This window comes from Mizuhopecten yessoensis, unplaced genomic scaffold (genome assembly GCF_002113885.1).
Source record: "Mizuhopecten yessoensis strain PY_sf001 unplaced genomic scaffold, ASM211388v2 scaffold11133, whole genome shotgun sequence".
Lineage (NCBI taxonomy): Eukaryota > Metazoa > Mollusca > Bivalvia > Pectinida > Pectinidae > Mizuhopecten > Mizuhopecten yessoensis.
This window is the reverse complement of record NW_018408896.1, coordinates 2,680,311-2,704,968: the sequence shown is the minus strand read 5'-3', so window position 1 is coordinate 2,704,968 and position 24,658 is coordinate 2,680,311. Positions and strand designations below refer to the sequence as shown.

Here is a 24,658-nt window from a genome sequence, read left to right as displayed (position 1 = left end):
ACTACCACCACCACCACCACCACCACCACCACCACCACCACCACTCTGAGATCATGCACAGAAACATCTTTCACAACACTCACTCCTAGCCAGACAGAAATGCTGACTGAATTGATCACATGATAATGTTGGATGATTCCAGATTCGGTCTCTGTTGGAAGATTGCGGTAAAAACATCACATGTGTGGCGAAGACTCTCCAGCACACAGCTTTAGGTGCAATGCAGCAGGCCGCCCTTCTCACCGGTAAGTCAAGTCTCTTAACTCCAGTCTGTCTCATACCATCGGTGTAAATCATCTTTACTTGTGTGGTTTTACCAATATTTTGTTGAGTTACTATTCAGATTTCCTCATAACTTTCATTTTATAAATATTTGCTTTAAACCAGAATGGCATGAAGTAGATGCTGTGTAAAGTAAACACTGTCAACAGATCCCTCTTAAAATGGGCAGCAGAAATTTTTTTTACTACATCTTCTTGTTGATTTTCCATCCTGCTTTTCCAAAATTTTGTTAGAATTTTAAATTAGTGTTTTAAAATTTACAGATTTTTCTTAGTAAGTTATTGTTTTTAAGGTGAAGATACAGATTTTTTCATTGGTCAAGGGCTTATTTCAGTGTAGTTACTTAGACAAAGTAATGTTTATAGCTTATAATTTGTTCATTGATAGTTTTATGTTTTTAACCCTTTCACCCCTAGGTAACTTTAGTGGACTCTACGTATACCATGCATTTATTGGAATGAGTCCATTATGGTCTACAGTGGTGAAAGGGTTAAGTTTTATATAACAGCAAAAACTTACTCTTACAGGTTAAAGTGTATGATTCTTCTTTCCTGGAAATTCAGGAAAATTGCTGTGAAATTAATTCTCTGTACCACATTATATAGTTGATACAAACATCAGGTATCTTCTTGTTTTTGTAAAACTGGTATCTGAAAAAAATGTTTCTCCTAAAAAAGAGTTGACTGGACACCCTTTATGGTATGTTGACTGGATTTGTGTTGTTTTCCATTAGAAACCATATCTGGTAGGTATCTCATGGTTTCACGACCATTTCATCAAATATTCACTAAAATATGCTTTATAACTGGCTTAGATATAATTTGTTCCTGAGTAAGGGACAGTGTACTCACCTGAACACATTGTACTGGGGATCGTGTGTATAGGAGGGTGTACATGGTTTTATTAAATGCATGATGGTAACAACACACGAGACATTTTCTTTATAAAGATTGCTATCTCATGACTCACTTAGGGGTTTAACTAATCCTCATCCCTTACATAGATAGTCCTCTATGCATGACACACCTCCTACATGTATATAATAACATAAAAAATGTCGAGCCAACGTCGTTAGGTTGTATAGGTGGGTTGATCAGTTAGCCGAGAGTGGATACCAAAAGGTATGCAGGGAGATTGGTGTTGAATATGGAAATATAGTAGGCGGGGATCCAATCACAACACAGCTCAGGCGTTACCGGTTAGTGGGTTTTATTTGGCTGACTAGTATAAAACCCACTAACCGGTAACGCCTGAGCTGTGTTGTGATTGGAACCCCGCCTACTATATGTATATTATAACAAACAAAAACAGAATTTATTTGTCTGAACCTTTTATAACCTCTTCATATTGTCAAAGTTTTTTTATTTTCTGTTATGTTAAGCACTTCATTATGTAAATTCTTTGAGTTTAATAGTGTTCTTCTTGTTCTATTCCGTCTTTTCGTATTGCAGAGTTATCTGCTCTTGTGAGCAGGTATTGATTGTTACATCATTGGTTTGTGTGAGAAAATTACGTCGTTTTCTTAAATAATTATGACGTTACTCTCACAAACAAATGACGTAAAAATCAATACCTGCTCACAAGAGCAGATAACTCTGCAATACGAAAGACGGAATATCATACACTACAACTAGCTGTGACTTTATAGCCATAAGTATCCCAAACAAAAGCCTTACTCAGGATCCATGGGAATATTCAATTTCAGAAATTTCTGTTTATCAAATAAGACCTATCTTGGGGAAACTACTTCCTGTATAATTATAACACTTAATTGTTTAAGTGTCAGTATAACCCTACTGTAACTCTATTTGATGATCACTGATGACCATACAAGGATGTAAACTTGCTATCAGCTCTGTTTTGTGTGGCGGTACATTAATAGGGTGCATGATGATGCTAACAACACCTCAGTCCTACTAAAAGAATTAGATTGTACCCCCTAGAAAATACCCTATATCTATCCTTACTATGCCGTTACATATACCCCATTTGTACCCTATGTTTATACCCGCTCTATTGAGGTGGGAGGTAGAAAGTGTTCATTTCCTCCATCTGTGATGTCATATTTTGGGAACATTTCTTTTACATCAGTTGTGTTGCATACCAAAATGGGGTCACTGCAATCTCTGTTTGACCTTTGACCATGTGTTCAAGTACCAAAATACAGGCTTTTTGGACGTATCTCACCCGCCAATTGATATAGGGAGAGTAAACTTGATGTGTATGTACAACATGGTCAAGTAGTGTCTGAGGTACCTAAATTGGGTTAATGAAGCCTCTATTAGACCTCTGACCTTGACCATATCATTACCAACCAATTCTTTGAACAGTTTGCACTTGGTATTCATGTACATCATGGTCAAGCAGTTTGTCATAAAACGAACATTAAGTCTCCGCAACTCTATTTGACTTCTGACCTCAAGTACTTCATTACTGATTTCCATGTCTTATATCTGAGTCATGAGTTTATGTAGGGAGCTCAGATTTAGTAAGCCACACACCATGGTCAAGCAGTCGGTGACAAACTCAAATGGTGTCTACACAACCTCTATGTGTCATATGACCTGACCTTAAGTACCAATATGCAAGCTTCCAACCATACGTCACCCACAGATCCATGTAGGTAAAAATACAGACAAACAAGCATCAATGTAGGTATTTCTAGTAAAAGTTGTGTATATCAATACTATTACACACTAGACCAAGTTGCCATGATGCTGAAAAATAAGGATTTTTCTGAAGGTGATGCTGTTGTGTAAGTTCAGATACTTTCTGTCATGTATACAAGATTATATTATTAATACTGTAGATTGCATGTACAATACCCAATATCTCCTCCCTCCCCTCATACAGTAGCAGCATTGTACTGTGACATGTATGTGTTCCATAATGTGTGTCCTAATCCCTACAAGGTAGTTTATCATCATAACATGGCATTCCTTAGATACTTTACTCTAATATATAAACTAAAAAGAATGGGACCTACACAACGAAGCATTTTAGATCATTTAAAAAATAAAAATGATAAATATAACCATCAACTCTTACTGTTCCTGATATCCTACTTTAGTGTGAGCCCTGGAATCATTAACAAGTTATTGACAGCACATGTAGCTTTGGGTTTAGGGAGCTGGTGATACTGAAAGAATGACCTGGTAATGAGATGTTGAACAGGTGTAAATGGGAAGGAAACATGACCTGTACAAATGGTAATCAGTGTATGATCTTGAGGGAATGTTTTATCTCTATTTAGTTAAATGTTTGAGCCATGGCATATTCTACATATCAACTGCACATAATAGTGTGTTATTTGTAAGGGAGATCACTCCTTAAACTAACCCCATATAAAATATGTAAGGTAGCACAGATTCATAGAGATCAAGGAGGGGGGTTTAGACATTAATCGAAATAATTAAAACTTTGAAATTTAAGACATTTATTGAAATAATTAAAACTGAACTTTTTTAGATATTAATTGAATTAATTAAATCTGAACATAGGTTTTGATTTTATACAGAGGGTGTTTCAACACTAGTCGTCCTAATTGTTTTCAATCTACACCTGATTGATATATGCAACATCTCGTTAAATCAATCTCGAAAGGGAGGACAGACACTGGATATCACCTACCTTTTTTGTCGTTGTTTAGATTTTTTAGCACCCAATTATCATCTCTTGTATACATACTGATTTTTTGTTGTTGCATAATTTAAATCAACATCTGTTACATTCACGTTCAGTTTTTGTCATGGTTTACCTGTATACTTGTGTACCTGTATTTTACCTGTATACTTGTGTACCTGAATTTTACCTGTATACTTGTGTATCTGTATTTTACCTGTATACTGGTGTACCTGTATTTTTACCTGTATACTGGTGTACCTGTATTTTACCTGTATACTTGTGTACCTGTATTTTTACCTGTATACTTGTGTACCTGTATTTTACCTGTATACTTGTGTACCTGTATAATTACAGCCAGCAATCTCTACACCAATGCTATGTTACATCTGTGCCATTTGATGTGTGCTGTTCTGATGATTTCTGTTAAGCTTTACACATCCAGCTGTTTACCTGTTTGATTTGACATGTTTTTCAAGATAATATGCAGGAGTTAATGTGATAAAGTCTTTGTCTAAAGTAGACATAGTCAACGGTAACATTGGTCTAGCAGTGGGTACATCATGAAACTTTTGTGGTGTATCAACATTAGTCGGTTCTGTGGCAACAATTTGATCAGGAATATTAGTATAGACAACTTGCTATGTCAACAGTAATATTTTTGTTCCATCAATTTAACCTCTGGCCTTTTAAAACAATATTGCCTAGTGTTAAATTTGCCCAGGAATACTTACCAGTACTACTTACTCTGTTTACTATTTTGTGATCCACGTTGAAATCGTCTCCTCCCCGAGGTGTTAGAAAAACTTGAAACATTTGTGGATGCAATATTTTCTGTTGACTTTAAATTATGGAAAAAAATCTGATGCATCTGATTTTTTTGATTTTTTTCTTCAAATAATGAAGAAAACCCTGCATATTGTGCTGATGTTTATTTTGATTTGTTCTTTGCGTTAAGATGTTTTTAATCCCTGATGATTTTATCCCTCCACGGTTTGTTGAGTTTGATGATTTTGTTTGTTGACACTGTAGGTGGGCGAATGGATTTGGAAAACTGCAAGGGTAATCTATCACAGCTTGGTCAGTCCAAACTGTTGTGTTCTGCCTTGACTTAGTCCTGTACACTGTACACTGAAACTTACTCCAGTGTACCGACTCTCTGTTAATGTCTCATAATACTCTTATTGACATTGTTCGAGATATAGCTAGCCAATGAAATTTTGTTTTTCAATATCATATAAAGACTGAGCAAACCAGAATTTAATTTGACTGGAAATTAGGTATATCTAGGCTGTTGAATTTGAATAAACGTATATGTACTGTTGATACGTTATTGGGAAAACTTCACAGTACATGTATCATTAATGTCAAATTGATCATTTAGCTTTTTCCTATGTTGAAAAGTATGAATAAATTTTGCATTCTCAAAAGTTAAAATGGGAAGTCCTCAACTACATTTGAATTTGTTTGAAAATAGATATTGTACAAGTTCATGGATGTTACTGGTACATGAAGATTCTATTACCTTACAGTACACGGAAATTAACAAAAGGGTCAAAATTTCATGGGATGCTTTTTTTTAACTTTATGTAATATATCTGTTATAATGCCAAAAACAGTATTATATGAGAAAACATAGTTGTCCTGAAATGCTGATGTACAGCTTGTATGTTCATTAAACTTTTTTTGTCGTTGTGACAGACTTGGGACATGTATCAAAGTGTGTATACCTAGAGGAAATACATGTTAAATTGATTATGTTAATCATGATTATGTTAATCAGAATATAACAGTTTATTCCAAAATTAACATTTACTCGGCACATCAATAACTTATATAACATATATATAGAGCTGACGTAGTTTGTGTACCATAAGCTGTGAAAATAGCAGGTTTAAATAAGAACAAATGTATTGTGGTACAAATTCTGAGGTAAAATATTTTTAATCTTATGATGGTATTTTCTCGTAATGTTAGCCCAGTCCTGACAGCAAGATATGAAGCATATAAACTTATATAGCAGGCATTCTGATGATACATCACAATATACACTTGTTATTGAATAGTCATAAATTATTGACAAATATTACAAAAACTTAACATATACCAGTAATGTAAATACTGACAGTCACAATCAATGTTGCAATAAAAAAAAAATCAAACTTAAAAAACTGTACCTGGTATAAGCATACAATGCTAGCAGAGAAATGAATTGTATTAAATTTTTAAAAATTAATGAGTTCATTTTTACTTTGTGATGTTTTAGATGTAGATAATTAAGGAATCCTCTGAATTTGGATAAGGAATGCACTGCCTCCGTTCTAGTTTTGTGTAAAATGTTGATGAGAATGGTAGATGTACCTGTATTGATTATGTACGGGTAGATCATCTTTCTGTTGACCTACCCCTACTTTCTGCACTGACTTTTAATCACTGAGATGTTCAGATTTAAAGCATTGCATGACCCTTTGACCTCTCTACCTGAGACAGCCAAGGCTTGTACTGGACTTGACTGGACTGTACGCTGGAAATTTCTGTTACAAGCATATTGACAAAAAATGTTCTCACTGTAAATTGCAAGTGTTTTTAGTTTCAAAACTGTTGCTATGGTTTTGCTTATTTTGCAGTTTTAGATATTGTTTGATGTTTACTGCCTGTTTTTTTTTAATTTTTAGATAGTTCTGCATGCTTCAATGAAAGATGCATCATGTTTCCCACACTCAGCTGGCTTGATGAGATTGTAGTTACAATTTTAGTTCATAAAACATGTACTTTTTACTTTATTTCCACTTTTGATTTTATTTTTAGAAAGCATCAATGTCACCCTGTTGTAGTCTTTAGCTTTCAGAACACAAAGTGCATTTAGGCAGACTATTAGAATCAGGCTGTTATTGTCATAGCAATCCCGAACACCTCCATCTCAACAGCGGTCAATTCTTCTCTTACACTGAGTGACCATCAAACCTCATTAGAGTTTGTTTAGTATTTTTTCTGTTGATTTATAAACTATCAATTTAGATTCTGTGACATGTAACTTTTGTACAAATGTCGAAAAAAATACAAATGTTCAGTGTTGGACTTTGCATTACATCTGAATTTATGTTTTAGAGATGTAAGTTCACGTAAGGTGAAAATCACAGAATAAACCCTTCAGAGAAATGACCATACATATATCGAGTATACAATCAGAGTATTTCTTAATCTATGCGACATTACACATTTTGAGGTCGTTATGGCTTTATGTCGTGTTACGTGGCTAGTTAAAGGTGCTGGCCTTTTGAATATGCAGATGCACAATACTGTACCATGAGAATTAGAGAAATGACACCACAGCAAGTGAGAGAGGAGTTTACATTGAATTAAATATATTCGCGTTTCAAGTCTGATTTCTTCTATAAGGAGGGGTCAACTTATTCACTAGAGATTATATTTGATTGCGACATGGATATGCTACAATAACTACCCCCCTCCCCTGAAACTTGGTGGAACTAACATTGTGTACTGCTTCAGTGGTGCTGTATTTTTTATACACTTTTTATGTTTTGATTAATAACTGGTAATGAATGCATGGCCCTATTTTTAGACGCTGCATCATTTTCTTGGACAAGGAAGTCAGCTGATGGTAAAACTGTGTGACTGAAGGTTGATAACAGTTCTAACAAGTCTGGTGCAGTTATTCAAACAAAGATCAAATAGTTTAAAAGTTGCTGAATGTATTTTAAATAAGACTTTCAATGAACTTTTGTAGAACATTAAAATAACGTTTTTACACATCTAAAGTGGTCATTTTTTTTGTACTTTTTGTCCGACTTTTTTTTAGGGAAAATTTGAACAACTGCATCAAAGTTTGATCACATGTTTGAAGTTATTTAAACAAGTAAATAATTAAATAAAAGTACATTTGTACCACAAAAATATATCATTTGTATGTATTGGAACTGCAGAAATATATTACAAATACCCACACTTTATTGCTGGGAGTTCTATTTATCGTTGGTGTTATTTTTAATTACGTGTGTGCTGTGTGTTACTGAAAAATCATGAGAATATGTTACTATTCCAAATTAACTGTCGGTTTGTTTTGTTTGATAAAAAAATTAACATTAGATTGTTTGATATTGGTCGGCTATTCCAATGTTTGTAATTTTTTTTTCCTTTTACTTACGAAATGAGTTAAACCATTTTGTTGCTTTCTTTTAAATTGATATTCTTCTGAATTTGAAGTGCACTGTCAATCGTGAACTAATAATACCGTATAATAAATGTTGGTAGTCAAATATTGATAAATAAACCTGATTTTACTTTTAAATTCCAGAAAAGGTGGATTTTATATATGATACAAAAAGTATACATTGTTTTGGCTTAAATGTACAATACATAAAAAACTGAGGAATAAGTTTCATTCTTTATCCAAATGACATGATCATACAAATGTAATCATCCAGCTTACCTGCTTATAGAACTGCATAACACAGTGAGGTACTTATGAATGCATGTAAGGAAAGTTCATGTGGATTTTAAGATAATTTAGTCCATTCAATGATATATTCTGAGACATAAAATATCTTGTTGGTTGATAGACAAAGAAAAATTCAAAAGAGTACATTTACATAATTACAATAAATAAATCTAAATTTGTGTTTCTAATATTGTAGATATTTCTAACTTGAGATTTCATTTATATATCTATAATGATATTTCTGACAATTAAAGTTTGAAGTAAGTATTTAAGATGCTGACTTATATGCTTGCAGATGCTGAGGGTCTGATGCCAAAGAAAATGGAGGAGATCGCCTACGAGGCTTCTGACAAAGTCTACGGCAAGGAGGACACTGGACCCTACGATTGTACAAAGTAAGTTAGATTTGCCTCCCTTTGTTATATTAGTAGACAGCAGTCATGCAAATCGGTCATTGACATACATTCAGACTTAAGGATATATATAGTTGCTTATGTGTCATTCTTCTCCTTAACAAAATGGTTTGATACATGTACATGTACTTAGAAGCTCATAACATTTCTTCAATAAATAGTATTGTAAATTTGGACTTGCTGGTCTTGTTGATTATCACATTTTTGAAAGGTATACAAGATTGCATTCAAGTCTAATTCTGGTTATTCTAAATTACTAAATAATACTGATTGAAAGTTTTGTAAGGGAGATAACTCTAACACATATAATTAACATAAGTCACAAGTATAATGTGATAGGTAGCATATGTTCTTAACTTGAACACAAATCGCAATTGTGATGTGTAAGGTACCATATCTTTTTAACTCTACCACCAATTACAATTCAAAAGTCAAGACATGAGGTTAAAAAAATGTCATCTTCTTTTTTTTAAAGGGAGATTTTGCAAGCATGTTTGATGCAAAAATTTGATGGTATCTTTTATAATTTTATTCTGATAAAAATGCATTATAGAGATAAACTGATTTGAATAAGATGTTAGCTTGATTGTTAAATGAAATTTATCGTAAATTTGCTATAGATTTGTTACAGTATTACAATTATTGTTGTTGACAGGGTGTCTTTTGGTCAAGTGGTTGGCACCATGAGCAAGATTGCCAACGCCATGGAAAATGGAGAGTATGACTTTGATGGAACAAGAGAAAAACGGGTGAAATATTTCAGCTTATTTGTAATAGTGAATAAGGACTTATTATTCTTGAACCTGTGACTAATAGAATGTTCCCCTACCTTGAGGTTGTGACAGAGAAATCTCCAACCCGATGGGTGATGTTTTTTTGGTTGTCTAACCCGAGGCTTTGCAGAGGGTAAGACAACCAAAAGAAAATCACCCCGAGGGTTGAAGATTTCTTTGTTACACCCTTAAGGAAGGGGATGGTTATTTTTCTCCCATCCTTTTTTTTTTATTTCAGTCACAACTCCACCGACAGTAGTGTAAACAAAAACACATGTGAGGTATAAATATTGTCATTCACTTTTGATGACGTCACAATTACCGGTGACACATTTTAATGACCTCACAATTGAACACGTGCTAATCGGTATGAGGCTATCTCCCCCTAGAGGGTGACAAGCTGATCTTTCCTGGCTAAAACGGGACACACACCTGTGAAGGGGTAGAGAAAAGAATATCTTAGCCAAAGCCCAGGGCTGGATTTTTCAGTCTCGTTTAGTTTGTCTGGTAAGGCACCATTGTGCATTCTATGGTGCTATTTTAACTTGCCTGTGTGCAGGAAATATTAAGTTACATCACTTTATTTACATATCATCATGTCTTTAGCTGTTTTTAACTACAAACCAGTTTAATTACATGTTGGTTTATGTGACAAGCATTTAAGTAAAAAGTGGTTGATGATTAATTACAGCTTTTGTGTCATAGAGTTACAAGATAAAACATAAAATACCTGATATATCTTTGTCTCAGGGTGAAATTCTGTAACCTCCTAGTCTTGGCCAATGCTTCGGTTTAGATTGGTTCTTCCTTCAACTGAGATATTTTGGTATCGTTCGACTACAGGTGATGGACTGTAATATTAGTCTCCTACCAATAAAGGTAGAAAGGCTGTTAGAGTGTACAATTCTGTCCCTCTGAGATTATGTCCAGGCCATTTGGTGGCTGAAGATCTATAATTGTTATTATCCTTGGTACTGTAAGCCTAAAGATAAATATGATAGTAGCAATGTTTAGTTTCTGGAATAGTCTTAACTATTAACATCTTGTTAAACTATTGACTCATTTGCAACCTTCTTGGTTTAATTTACCATGAATGTCTCATCTCCTTTTTATAAATTTCAACAAATATCTATATGATGTTGAATTGACGCTCACATTGTTGATGTTATCCAGCCTCCGGAGCCGGTAGTGACTCGTGCTAACACAGTCAAGTCTCAGATCGCCGACATAGAAACAATGAAATTCAAACTGGAGAGTAAGGAAGAGGACATCAAAGAACTCAAGAAACTCATCAAGATGAAGGTCAGTGTCCCTAGTCCAAGGTTAACTCATTCACACCTGAAATTTTATAATGAACTATTCCAACCCCTGAATTAGAAGAGTTCAAATGTGTCTTCAGGATTGAATGAGTTAAATAGGTCTAGCATCAATACACATAAACAGAGACTCAATGTGTTTAAGTAAAAAAACAAAATCATAAGAGAATTTACTGGATGATAGTCTAAACTTACATAGGTCTTTACTATTTTCCTTTTTCTGCCAACTTCATTTTGCCTTAAGCTTTCCAATGTAGTGGGACTTGGCTCAATCATTGGTCATTAAATAGTTCATTTGGTAGAAAGTCTGAGGCCTTGATGGAAATGTCAGTGTGCCCCTTGCACGATTTCCATCCTGATACATCGAAATTCCAAACAAATCCCCCTTTTTATCCTCCATTTTCAAGTCTCCTTTTCTATGGAAGAATTTCTTTTCTTTGCCTGATTCTTTCATTTTACCCTAATATACTTACACATTGATACCCTTTGCTATCTGTTTACCATACTTATACAAGCGTTCCTTCTGTACTCTACTTTCATTTTGCCCTATCTTCACACTGTTACTTTCATTTTGCCTTATCTACACACTGTTGCAGCAAGAGGAGTTCAGTGAGCAGCAGGTGAGGATGAACCTGGTGGAAAAGAAGCTGGACAACGCCACTAAAGATGGCGACGAACGTGTGGAGAAAATGCAACGCAAGCTTGATGAGATTCAGCTTCAGATGAAGAAAAAGGAAAAGTGGGTAGATTTAGAAAATTCAGATGTTTTGCAATATTTTTGTGATTTCAAAACACCGCTAAAACCAAGATCAAGCTCTGACTATAAAATATATATAAAAAAAAAGGAAAGCGTTTTGTGATTGTCCCAGACTAGTGTGATCTTACTTTACATAATAACCTTTTGATTTTACAGTGTTGTTCTTATCAATTAATAAGTGATGTTTAATCTATTAACAGATTTTACATAATGCGAATGCACACAACTTGCTATTTTCAGCACATGAAATATCCTGTGATCTCAATAATCTAACACATGTTTCTAAATATTGAATCAAGAAACTTTTAAAGATGTGTAAAAGATGTAATTAAAGGAATTCCATATCCTGATCAAATGCAGCCGTTACTGTGAACAGCAGCACAAAATTGCCACCTGACATGAATACAGCAAAGTATGAAAAAACAACTGACCAGAATTTTGTCATCCGTTAACACTGTTAGTGATGCTAAATGATTGAACATGTATAATATTCCTCCGTTAACCCTTTTTGACATGTTATTGATGCTAAATGATTGAACATGTATAATATTCCTCCGTTTACACTTTTTGACATGTTAGTGATGTTAAATGATTGAACATGTATATTGTTCAGGGAATATCCAACACATTACCTGTATCAACATACAGAATTCATGTTATCAGAGGAATAAATCTTGATAAAGAGTTTAGACAGGCACAGCCACAGTAAGACTATGATAACTGCTGGGACCCCCAGTTTAGACAGGCACAGCCACAGTAAGACTATGATAACTGCTGGGACCCCCAGTTTAGACAGGCACAGCCACAGTAACACTATGATAACTGCTGGGACCCCCAGTTTAGACAGGCACAGCCACAGTAACACTATGATAACTGCTGGGACCCCCAGTTTAGACAGGCACAGCCACAGTAACACTATGATAACTGCTGGGACCCCCAGTTTAGACAGGCACAGCCACAGTAACACTATGATAACTGCTGGGACCCCCAGTTTAGACAGGCACAGCCACAGTAACACTATGATAACTGCTGGGACCCCCAGTTTAGACAGGCACAGCCACAGTAACACTATGATAACTGCTGGGACCCCCAGTTTAGACAGGCACAGCCACAGTAACACTATGATAACTGCTGGGACCCCCAGTTTAGACAGGCACAGCCACAGTAACACTATGATAACTGCTGGGACCCCCAGTTTAGACAGGCACAGCCACAGTAACACTATGATAACTGCTGGGACCCCCAGTTTAGACAGGCACAGCCACAGTAACACTATGATAACTGCTGGGACCCCCAGTTTAGACAGGCACAGCCACAGTAACACTATGATAACTGCTGGGACCCCCAGTTTAGACAAGCACAGCCACAGTAAGACTATGATAACTGCTGGGACCCCCAGTTTAGACAAGCACAGCCACAGTAAGACTATGATAACTGCTGGGACCCCCAGTTTAGACAGGCACAGCCACAGTAACACTATGATAACTGCTGGGACCCCCAACATACTGTCAGAGAACTAATACCTTTTATGCACATTTTTTCGTAACATTGTAGTAATGAAAACAAATTATAAAAGACAGAATGTAAAATCGTTCCGGACTGTTATCTTATTGTCCTCTCACATAACTATGAAACCTGAGACCAGTAATTGGTGGCTCTATATCCACCACAAGTTAGGTACATCAGTTCAAATCACAGGAAATGTTCCAAAGAGGTTATCTAGTTCCAGTTTTATAACATCTTAAAGACAGTTTTATGTGTTATCCTAGTGTGGATTGAACGAGGTTTCACAGTAGCAGCAGTGCATGACACCTAACTACCAAAATATCTTGTGTGACTTAACGCGTCTTGTCTTCCTATTTTTTATCAAAAAGGTCTGAATAACTTAATAAATATGCTTGGTATTAATATAAGCAGCCAGTGTGAAAGTATGTATAAAGCGATGTGTCTGTTGTAGGGAGTTTGAGGAAACCATGGATGTGCTCCAGTCTGACATTGATGTGTTGGAAATGGAGAAAACCAGACTTGTACACTTCCAAACTGGTAATACACTAACACGTTTGTGTGTATGTGTTTAGTTTGTTTTCTTTTTCTGTTCATCTTTCGTTTCATTTTTGTTGTAAAATTTTGTCGTTTTTAGGGAGTTTGAGGAAACTATGGATACATTGCAGTCGGACATTGATACTCTCGAACAGGAGAAGTTAGAACTGAAGGAGAGACTGAAGATACTGTCAAAGAAAACGTTACTGGAGGGCATATCACGGCAGGCGGGCCAGACTGGTGAGGAGAGGGAGCGGTGTCGGTCTCGTGTGTCTGCTAACAGTGCTGGCTTGGGTTTTGGGGTTGTTTGCTAATACACTATAATACTGAAGTATCAGTCACAGGTTCTAGCCAACTTTATCTGGTGTAGTTTAACACTGTTTCAGTAGGATTCTATCGAAGTTTTCATAGCTCGTCTTCAAAGATGTTGGATGGAATGGATAGAAAACATGATCAGAAATATATATACATGTATATTTTTGTTCAACTTTTATAATAACACTGTTAAACCTAACCAAGATAGAGTAATTTGGCTCAGTCTTAGTGTATGCTAGTTTTTCACAATCTGTCAGAGTTATGTATACCATTTCTGAATCAGTGGAATAAACTGTGTTGATTACCATTACTCATCAGCAGTTCTTTGCCACCCAATATCCTTCATTGTTATACCAAAATTGACTTAAATTACTTCATAATTATATATACCAGTCTATTTTAAACCATTTATATGTATCAGCTGACTGTAAGTCATTTTCAAGGTGCTTCAAAATAGCACTTTTTTTCAAAACACAAATTCACAAATATTTGAATTCAGAAATTGAATGATATATACCATTGATATGATTTTTCCACAAGATATTAAATTTGGAGATTGATCTTCTTCACCAGTTTACATGAGATTTAATATGTCAAAAACTAAAACTGATTTTCAGTACATAAAAGTTAAGTATTCTGACAGTTTGTGAAAGTTGTTATGCAAGTTACTTCAGTAAGAGCAGGAATAAATGTCGAAATGGATGGAGAGTTATCAGGAAACGAAACAAAAAACATGATAAGTTTAAATACAATTATGAAGCATTTGTTTTATATCTTGTGAATGAGTTAAAAGTTACATTCCATATTAGTAATGGAACTTGTGTCATTAAAAGTATCAAGACAGATTTACAAGTGTAACAAAATTGACCTCCACAAACATGATGAATTCCTGCTGTTCTTGGTGTAATCAGAGACTTATAACTTGTTTTATGCCTATGGACAATTTAATTTGCACTTTATGGTTGCTTTCAGCACAACTGATCTGTATAACATAAAACACATTCATGGGGAAAAAGAAATTATTTTGCAATGCATTGTTGCGATGTAACTTAATGAATATGGTGCCCATTCCCAGCCTTCATCTTTGTTCCATACCTCCAAAGCCTCAGGTGTTACAGACTTATCCGTATAAATTGCTGTGATCAAGTTTTCAGAACTGAGCTGGAAAATGTTTTTCAACAAAATATTTCTGATAAGCTCACCTGGTTTGAAGCTTACCGGGGTATGCTGTGGCCTGGAAGTTGTTGTCAGTCTGTCTTTTCAACGTTTCCTTTGAAAGATCTAGTGGTCCAGAACAACTACAGAAAGATATTTCCCAAGTAACTTCATGCTTTCACCTCAATTTATGTATTATCAGAAACTTATTATCTTTGAATGAACTTTAGAAAAAATTAGATTCCCACCAAATGGTTTTATGGCTTCAGACATAAAGTTATGATTTCAATAGTGAATTAGTTTAATGTGAGAAAGGTGTATTATCTCAGATGTATCCTTAAATGAAAATATGAGGTATTTTAACTAATTTTGATATGAAGCATTCCTAGGTCAAGGGAATTCAATTTTATTTAGATGAATGGTATGGCCATCTGGCGCTGGAGAAAAGGGATCCAGATCATCAGTACGGGTATTAAAGGGGGATGGTAGGCTTTGAGAAAAATAATTGGTTGAGGAGGGCAGCCCAAATAGTAGCTAAGACATAATATTAACTTTTCTAGTTATCAAAACTTTGTAGACATAATTCTGTCATAGATATAGCTCAAAAGTGCTGACTAAATATTGACTAAGCCCTGTGTGGCTCTGTAAAACATTCAAGAACAGGTATACATGTGATACATGCCATTTAAGCCGTTTGCTAGTATGTGTTTAAGAAGTATTTATATAAAGACATAATTTGAGGCAATTGCTTTGTAACAATTATTAATTTAACCATAACTTATTTATAATCCTTGCTTTCCCTTGCAGCTTTCCAGCTGATATTTCATATATACATTTCGTCAATGCATGATTTTATGATTTTCATTACGAAACTATATAATTGCACATCACGTCAACATGCTCTGCTCTGTGGCACACCTGTCCACTGTACCACTAAGACTCTCAGTGTTGGTGTGTACAGTAGGCCTAGATATTTACTGATTCTTGTATCAACGTTATATTATTGATCGATGTCACAGTGTATATCAACTTTACAAAAGATTTGATGACAGAAAAACACATAATTGTATTGAAATGTGCCATACTGCAAAGATAACTTAATGATGTTTTAATTGATTAATTGATGTTTTAATTGATTAATTGATGTTTAAATAAGTCAAGATTAGTGTTTTAGATCCTGCATGCTTATTATTGATTTTGTTGTAATTATTGTATTATGATCATATACAATTTTCTCTCTCTGTTTACATATTATCATTTTATTAAAACTCTATAAAATTATTAACATGAACAAATATCATCATCCAGATTTAGAGAGATGTTTGAATATTGTTTATAGTGGAACCTTACTTCTCTTGACAGGCTTTATGTATGTCTCTTGATACCCCCTTAATGTACATCATATCCCATTTATGATACCCCCTCAAAACACCTTTACAGTAAGCCTATGATATGAATATGATACAGCTGTTTCATTTTATAGCTGTATCACCCCTGGGCTCTAAACAGTCAAACCGGTCGAACCACAGTTGACTGACTCAATCCCACCTTCACCTTCACCTCCAATTATTATACAGGTCATGAAATTTAGTGGAACACAATCATTTTGAAATTAAGCTACTCTAAAAATCATCAGAAATAAATCCCCCAAGAAATTAAATGACCTCACAGTATCTTCTTTAAACTCCCTGTATTGCACAGCCACTGAGTACTAATTCATTGTCGCAGAAAGCAGACAATCTGTATCTTTGATATACATTTCTGGTTTTCTTTGACAGTTGGAAGCAGTCCGAGTCTCTCCTCCTTAACAACTGTAAATGACTCCCCTGTCCTGTTACAACAGGTAGGTGTATACCAAGGATGCAGTGTGGTACCACAGATACAGTGTGGTACCACAGATACAGTGTGTTACATGGTTACACTATCGCTTGTTTACCACAAGTAGACTGAGTCTGACCAATGACGTAGTCAGGAAACTTTCCTTGGGATGGAGAAAGTATGTGATAGATACCCAGAAATCACTCAGGAATGACCATTCTATGACACAATACTTGACAAAATAAACTCTTGATGGGATCTTAGAATTTTAACAGGTTAATTTAGTTGCCATGCCGGCTCACTTCTGCTTTTGAAAAGAAATCATAAAGTACAGTAAATCAATCAAATTTCTCTTTGGTAAAAATGTTAGATTTTCACAAATGTTTTGCATTAAAATCATTTACAGACCTATTGTACCAAATCTAAACCTGTAGATTCTGATTATTGGACAGATGTTGCTTCAGAAAGTACTGAATTCAATGATGGTCTTATCTAGACCTTGTATGTACCTATGATCAGTAATGCTACTTTCCCCATGTTTGTATCTCAACCAGTGAATCGTTTGTTTTGTCCACAGATAAGTTCCCTGAAGGAGGCCCTGAACTTCACCAAACAAGATAACCGTCGCCTACAAGCTGACAGGATGAAGGTAATCGTTCTGTTTGTAGTCTACTCCTAACAACAGATTTTTCTCAAATTTATCTCACAAGTCAAAAATTATGATACATATTTGTGGTAAAATATATTTTGGCTGAAACAGATAATTATTACACATATTGAGTCCCAATCTACTTACAATTTAAACCTGAATTAAAATTTACCATTTGCTTGGATTCCCAATTATCATTAGCTAATATATAGTGACATTCAAGTAACTGCTGACATTTGAAAAAGAAATAATGAAAAATAATATAAATGTAATATGTCCTGAAGCAAGAGAGTGTGAAATTAACCTGCGTTACTTACACATTACTATGGTAACCTTTGTTTACAGGAGAAGATGACCTCTGTAACTCACACATTACTATGGTAACTTTTGTTTATAGGAGAAGATGGCCTCTGTAACTCACACATTACTATTGTAACTTTTGTTTACAGGAGAAGATGACCTCTGTAACTTACACATTACTATGGTAACTTTTGTTTACAGGAGAAGATGACCTCAGTAACTTACACATTTCTATGGTCTCTTTTGTTTACAGGAGAAGATGACCTCAGTAACTTACACATTTCTATGGTAACCTTTGTTTACAGGAGAAGATGACTTCAGTAACTTACACATTACTATGGTAACCTTTGTTTACAGGAGAAGATGACTTCAGTAACTTACACATTACTATGGTCACTTTTGTTTACAGGAGAAGATGACCTCAGTAACTTACACACTACTATGGTAACTTTTGTTTATAGGAGAAGATGACCTCAGTAACTTACACATTACTATGGTAACCTTTGTTTATAGGAGAAGATGACCTCAGTAACTTACACATTACTATGGTAACCTTTGTTTATAGGAGAAGATGACCTCAGTAACTTACACATTACTATGGTAACCTTTGTTTATAGGAGAAGATGACCTCAGTAACTTACACATTACTATGGTAACCTTTGTTTATAGGAGAAGATGACCTCAGTAACTTACACATTACTATGGTAACCTTTGTTTATAGGAGAAGATGACCTCAGTAACTTACACATTACTATGGTAACCTTTGTTTATAGGAGAAGATGACCTCAGTAACTTACACATTACTATGGTAACCTTTGTTTATAGGAGAAGATGACCTCAGTAACTTACACATTACTATGGTAACCTTTGTTTATAGGAGAAGATGACCTCAGTAACTTACACATTACTATGGTAACCTTTGTTTATAGGAGAAGATGACCTCAGTAACTTACACATTACTATGGTAACCTTTGTTTATAGGAGAAGATGACCTCAGTAACTTACACATTACTATGGTAACCTTTGTTTATAGGAGAAGATGACCTCAGTAACTTACACATTACTATGGTAACCTTTGTTTATAGGAGAAGATGACCTCAGTAACTTACACATTACTATGGTAACCTTTGTTTATAGGAGAAGATGACCTCAGTAACTTACACATTACTATGGTAACCTTTGTTTATAGGAGAAGATGACCTCAGTAACTTACACATTACTATGGTAACCTTTGTTTATAGGAGAAGATGACCTCAGTAACTTACACATTACTATGGTAACCTTTGTTTATAGGAGAAGATGACCTCAGTAACTTACACATTACTATGGTAACCTTTGTTTATAGGAGAAGATGACCTCAGTAACTTACACATTACTATGGTAACCTTTGTTTATAGGAGAAGATGACCTCAGTAACTTACACATTACTATGGTAACCTTTGTTTATAGGAGAAGATGACCTCAGTAACTTACACATTACTATGGTAACCTTTGTTTATAGGAGAAGATGACCTCAGTAACTTACACATTACTATGGTAACCTTTGTTTATAGGAGAAGATGACCTCAGTAACTTACACATTACTATGGTAACCTTTGTTTATAGGAGAAGATGACCTCAGTAACTTACACATTACTATGGTAACCTTTGTTTATAGGAGAAGATGACCTCAGTAACTTACACATTACTATGGTAACCTTTGTTTATAGGAGAAGATGACCTCAGTAACTTACACATTACTATGGTAACCTTTGTTTATAGGAGAAGATGACCTCAGTAACTTACACATTACTATGGTAACCTTTGTTTATAGGAGAAGATGACCTCAGTAACTTACACATTACTATGGTAACCTTTGTTTATAGGAGAAGATGACCTCAGTAACTTACACATTACTATGGTAACCTTTGTTTATAGGAGAAGATGACCTCAGTAACTTACACATTACTATGGTAACCTTTGTTTATAGGAGAAGATGACCTCAGTAACTTACACATTACTATGGTAACCTTTGTTTATAGGAGAAGATGACCTCAGTAACTTACACATTACTATGGTAACCTTTGTTTATAGGAGAAGATGACCTCAGTAACTTACACATTACTATGGTAACCTTTGTTTATAGGAGAAGATGACCTCAGTAACTTACACATTACTATGGTAACCTTTGTTTATAGGAGAAGATGACCTCAGTAACTTACACATTACTATGGTAACCTTTGTTTATAGGAGAAGATGACCTCAGTAACTTACACATTACTATGGTAACCTTTGTTTATAGGAGAAGATGACCTCAGTAACTTACACATTACTATGGTAACCTTTGTTTACAGGAGAAATGACCTCTGTAACTCACACATTACTATGGTGACCTTTGTTTATAGGAGAAGATGGCCAAACTGCCTCCACTACAGGTGCCTAAGAAGCCAGTAGGTCTTAGTAGCACTGATGGCTCTGTCAAGATTGGTCAACTCCCCGACGGCACATCAGACAAACTTGGGATTGGTAATCTGGCCAAGGAGACATCCAAACTTCTCACGGAAGTCAACATGTTGTCAGCTTGTCCCAGAGTCGTTGATATAACAAAGAGAAAGCCAGGTAATGTTAATATTTATTCTTCTATAACTTGTAGACTATGTGGTTGATATATTATAAAATTGTCATTTTGGAAAATACCAAACTTGATCAGATATTGTTTTTGCTGTTTGACCACAGCCTATGAATATATTCCATAGGGAAATCAAGCTGCTTGATAAGTCACCACTTGTCAATGCAATGAAACAGTTGTCTTGGTAACAGCTAATCTGATTCATTAGGTTATGATATGGGCCTTTTGATTTATTGTAAATTCTTTTTACATTAAGATATGTTGTTAGGTGCTTCAAATGGTGCTAAATACAGGAAGAGATTCACAAAAATGATACTTGAAATGTTGCAGACTGAAGAAACACCATTTCCCATGGTGTCATCCTTTGTGAATCCTACCCCATGTGGCAGATTTTATGTTTACTGCTCTTGTTTTTACAGCTATTTGTATGTAGTATATAAATTATCATTATCAATACTACGCCTTGTTTCTTTTCCAGGTGTTCAACCTGTGTCGGATAGCAGTAACCCAGCCAGAGAGTTGGTCGCCAAGACAGCCAAACTTACGCTACTTGAGAAGAAAACACAGGAGGTAATATTTCTACTCTCATCAAATCAATTATATTTTCCTAGCAATCATATGTAACAACCAAAATGTACAATAATAAGGGCAGGGATTGTTACCATTAATGATTTTACTTTCATTTTATAGCTCCAGGTCCAGGTCACAACCTTGTTGGCAGCCAACAGGACAGGAGGTCAGGTCAGAACGGACTTCTCTACCTTCCCAACGCCTCAGTTTGCCCGGGTAAGTAACAAGTTCCTCACTTTACCAATGCCTCAGTTTGCCTGGGTTAGTAACAACCTCTTCCCTTTCCCCACAAGTTAGTTTTCCCAAGTAACTACTACTTTCTCACGCCTCAGTTAATTCTGTTAAATAAGGACATAACTTTCCCCTCAATTCAGTTTATTCAGGTACGTTTGAATTTAAGATTTTGACCTTGTGTGTAAACTTTCCTAACTAATCAGTGTCAGTAGTGTGATGTTGATGTCCTTATTTTATTTCAGATGCTGCATGAAAAGAGTGCGGAGAGCGTGTGTATGGGAAGGATAAGCGTGCCGACCAAGCCTGGCACTGGTGACCTCATTCCCGTCAACGTACAGCCCGACAATTTACGGCAAATACATGGCAAATTCATGAGCTGATTCTAACCCCTTAATATTTGCTGAACCTCACAATCATAAATGTTTTTCTTAAACTAATTAGAGATTGTTTGTAAAATCAAATCAGGATGAAATGGAAAAAATGGTACTTTAAATACAAAATATTGGGATGCTGATTATAAAAGGAATCCAAACTTATCTAATATTCCAAAAAATGTTTGTGTGTGCTTATGTTTCTCGGTGCCAACACTTGTCTATGTTTTCGTTGTACATGGTATGCTGTGAGTGCTAACACATACTGTCAAAGTGTTGGTATTAGTAAGTGCTACAAATTAAACACTATTTTCTGCTTTATTTATACATATTTAAAGAAAAGCATGCTAAAAAATGTTCATTTGTATGACAATTTCGAAAGGATTCAATCTTGACTAATCTATTACTGAAAGGTGTGTACAATGATGTATTACTGATGACGGAGCTGAAGTGTGACAGCAAGGAGTTGTAGCTATGTTGTAGTATAACATTTATGTTTGTAAGATTTAGCAAACACGAATATCTACATTATATATTTATTAGTGCAATAAATGTGATTTCCTACACAGATGATGCTGATCTAGCATGCTTTATATGGGTTAAGGATTTAAACTATTTCATGGTGGTTGAAATGTTGTTTCATATTACCCTGGTAATGGGATAGATATCATCAATACGGACATATTTTGACTCCATGAAATAAGGAGCTCACAGTTTCAATACATAACATTAATAGATATGTTGTACAAAAGTTGAGAAATAGTTATCACCAACTTGCTTAATATTGATTGATAAAAAGTATTTTATTGAGGAATAGCTGACAAATTTGAGTCATTTGCACGCTGCAGTTATTGTTCATGTTATCTTCAACAGTAATAATATCCCTATATTCTCAGTCTTTAGTGGAGTACATATAGCTTAAGTCTATGCTGCTGTGTTTGTCTGCTCAGCTGTTACACCAACTAGATGTGATGTCATTTTATAGTTTCCGTTGTGAAGTCAAAATTCGGACAATGCCTCTAAAGTTATAGAGACACCGAACGTAATTATAGAATTATTTAAGAACAGTTACAATAACAAAGATAATGTTGCACTATACCTTCAAGCCTGACAACCATTTTTTGGCTGAATAAACCAAAAGGTCTCTATATTTAAACATGAAACTCTAAACTGCTTTCCTCAACGTTTTCGCTTGAAAAACAGTTCTCAGTAAGATTGATCGCTGTATTGATATTGATGGTTAGTGTACAAATGATTGCGGTTACTATTTGTGCAGTTGTTAGCTGAATGAATATCGGTGGATATTGTACAAATATAAGCGATCATGTTGTGTACTTAGATGTACAAATATTGGTGGTTACTATCTGTTCTATTGAATACTTGCCAGGTCCCCTGATATTGGATGCCCTACTCCCATTTTTCGTCTCCAATTTCGACATTAGAAATCAGGAAATTCCTACAAGTCACTGTTTGATAAGTTCAATTGATCCATTGCATAGAACACCTTAACAGACAGTATCTTACACTACTGTTTTGTAGAAATGCAGTCTTTATCGTAAAAACTCCAGAGGTTTTGTACAAGTTCTTTGCTATAGAGTAGTACCTGTGGAGTACCATTAAGCAGTGTGATGTATAACGTCAACAAGAAAATCGTGTCTACCAATAGTCTTTGTCTTGCTTAGTATCCAAAAGCTTATTAAAATCATCTGGAAACGATTAAAGTTGGTGTTACTTTTTATTTCACCAGACCGGGAATGCATGGTAAAATACACAGTAAATACACCCCTGAGTTGTGTCTCATTCGCAAATCAAAATTCACATTCAAGTTCTCTGATATTTTGCAATTGTATTTTCATCAGTTGATATGAAGATTCTACTTCAGACCTGCTTAGTTATTAAGCCAACATCCTGTTAAAGGTGAATATATTTCTATCACCTGCTTGAAGGTGAATTTTGATTTGCGAATGTTGTGTATGTACTGTGTATTTTACCATGTTGATGTTATTAGAAATGATACAACAATCTCTTGAAGAAAAGTAACATTGCAAAGGGAATATATCAGGCTGCCTTAACTCGCTAGAAAATACCTGCAGTGGGCAGTTTCCTTTGAATACCATTGGTCGTCAGTCAAATACCTTGACCTTGTGTATCTAACATAAAGGGGTAAAGTGGGATTTCTCCCAGTCACTGGTGACAGCTCCAGTGTTGATGGATGTTTGGAAAACCATGGTTAGCATGGATAACTTGTATGGGCACACACCTTTAGAAGCCAGACCAGAACTCCATCGTGACCCGTATTAATCCTTTGACTAGTGAGGTCTCATGGTGAGCATCTTGAGCGTGTTCTGACGTTCTTGCCTGCTTAGTGTTCATGGAAATTGGGTCTGGAATTATTAGGATTGAAGTTTTAGGCATGTGTATTGGTTGTTTGTTGAGGTTTTCACAGGAACGTCACAGCATCATATCCGACTACAACTGGTTTCAGGAAAAAGTAGTCACGAGAGAGCCAACTTGTCTTAACCATAAAAAAACATCGCTAGGTGTCGAGACAAGGGTGAACAGGTGGACGCAATCTTTTTTGACCTACCATAATCATTTGACAAGGTTTTACACAAAAGACTCCTAGGTAAAATCAGCAACTGTGATGTCCGAAGAAAATCTCAAGTGTACCAGGACCAGGACCTTCTTAACGGTGTTTAACCTCCGTTATTCCTTTTTAGGTCACCTGAGCTTTGCTCAAGTGACCTATTCCAATCACTTTCCGTCCGTCGTCGTCCGTCGTGCGTAAACTTTTTACACTATCAACTTCTTCTCAAGAACCAGTGGATGGAATTTTTTCAAACTTGGTCAGAATCATCCTTGGTAGATGAGGCTACCAAATTGTAAAATTGGGATTACTACCCCAACCCTAGGGGCCAGGGCAGGGCCCAAAAGGGAAAATTAACCAATATTTCAAAAATCTTCTTCTCCAGACTCG

At 35.3% G+C, this 24,658-nt stretch overlaps 1 protein-coding gene across 6 annotated transcripts in view; it reads left to right on the top strand.

Annotated features, from left to right (window-relative positions):
- LOC110466479 (dynactin subunit 1-like) overlaps positions 1–23,398 on the top strand; it is a 46,561-nt gene extending 23,163 nt beyond the window's left edge. For 2 of the 6 annotated variants that reach the window (XM_021522992.1, XM_021522990.1), the window contains 14 exons: positions 143–245; positions 1,016–1,027; positions 4,936–4,965; positions 8,658–8,757; positions 9,431–9,524; positions 10,722–10,850; positions 11,461–11,603; positions 13,762–13,901; positions 16,910–16,974; positions 17,527–17,598; positions 20,283–20,496; positions 20,985–21,076; positions 21,197–21,292; positions 21,553–23,398. In XM_021522992.1, the coding sequence (XP_021378667.1) occupies positions 143–245; positions 1,016–1,027; positions 4,936–4,965; positions 8,658–8,757; positions 9,431–9,524; positions 10,722–10,850; positions 11,461–11,603; positions 13,762–13,901; positions 16,910–16,974; positions 17,527–17,598; positions 20,283–20,496; positions 20,985–21,076; positions 21,197–21,292; positions 21,553–21,690 (1,428 nt within the window). In that variant the 3' untranslated portion in view covers positions 21,691–23,398. Of the gene's footprint in view, positions 1–142; positions 246–1,015; positions 1,028–4,935; positions 4,966–8,657; positions 8,758–9,430; positions 9,525–10,721; positions 10,851–11,460; positions 11,604–13,578; positions 13,665–13,761; positions 13,902–16,909; positions 16,975–17,526; positions 17,599–20,282; positions 20,497–20,984; positions 21,077–21,196; positions 21,293–21,552 lie in introns of all 6 variants that reach the window. The other 4 variants (XM_021522996.1, XM_021522991.1, XM_021522993.1 and 1 more) reach the window with 4 other exon arrangements.
- Positions 23,399–24,658: the final 1,260 nt, after the last annotated feature.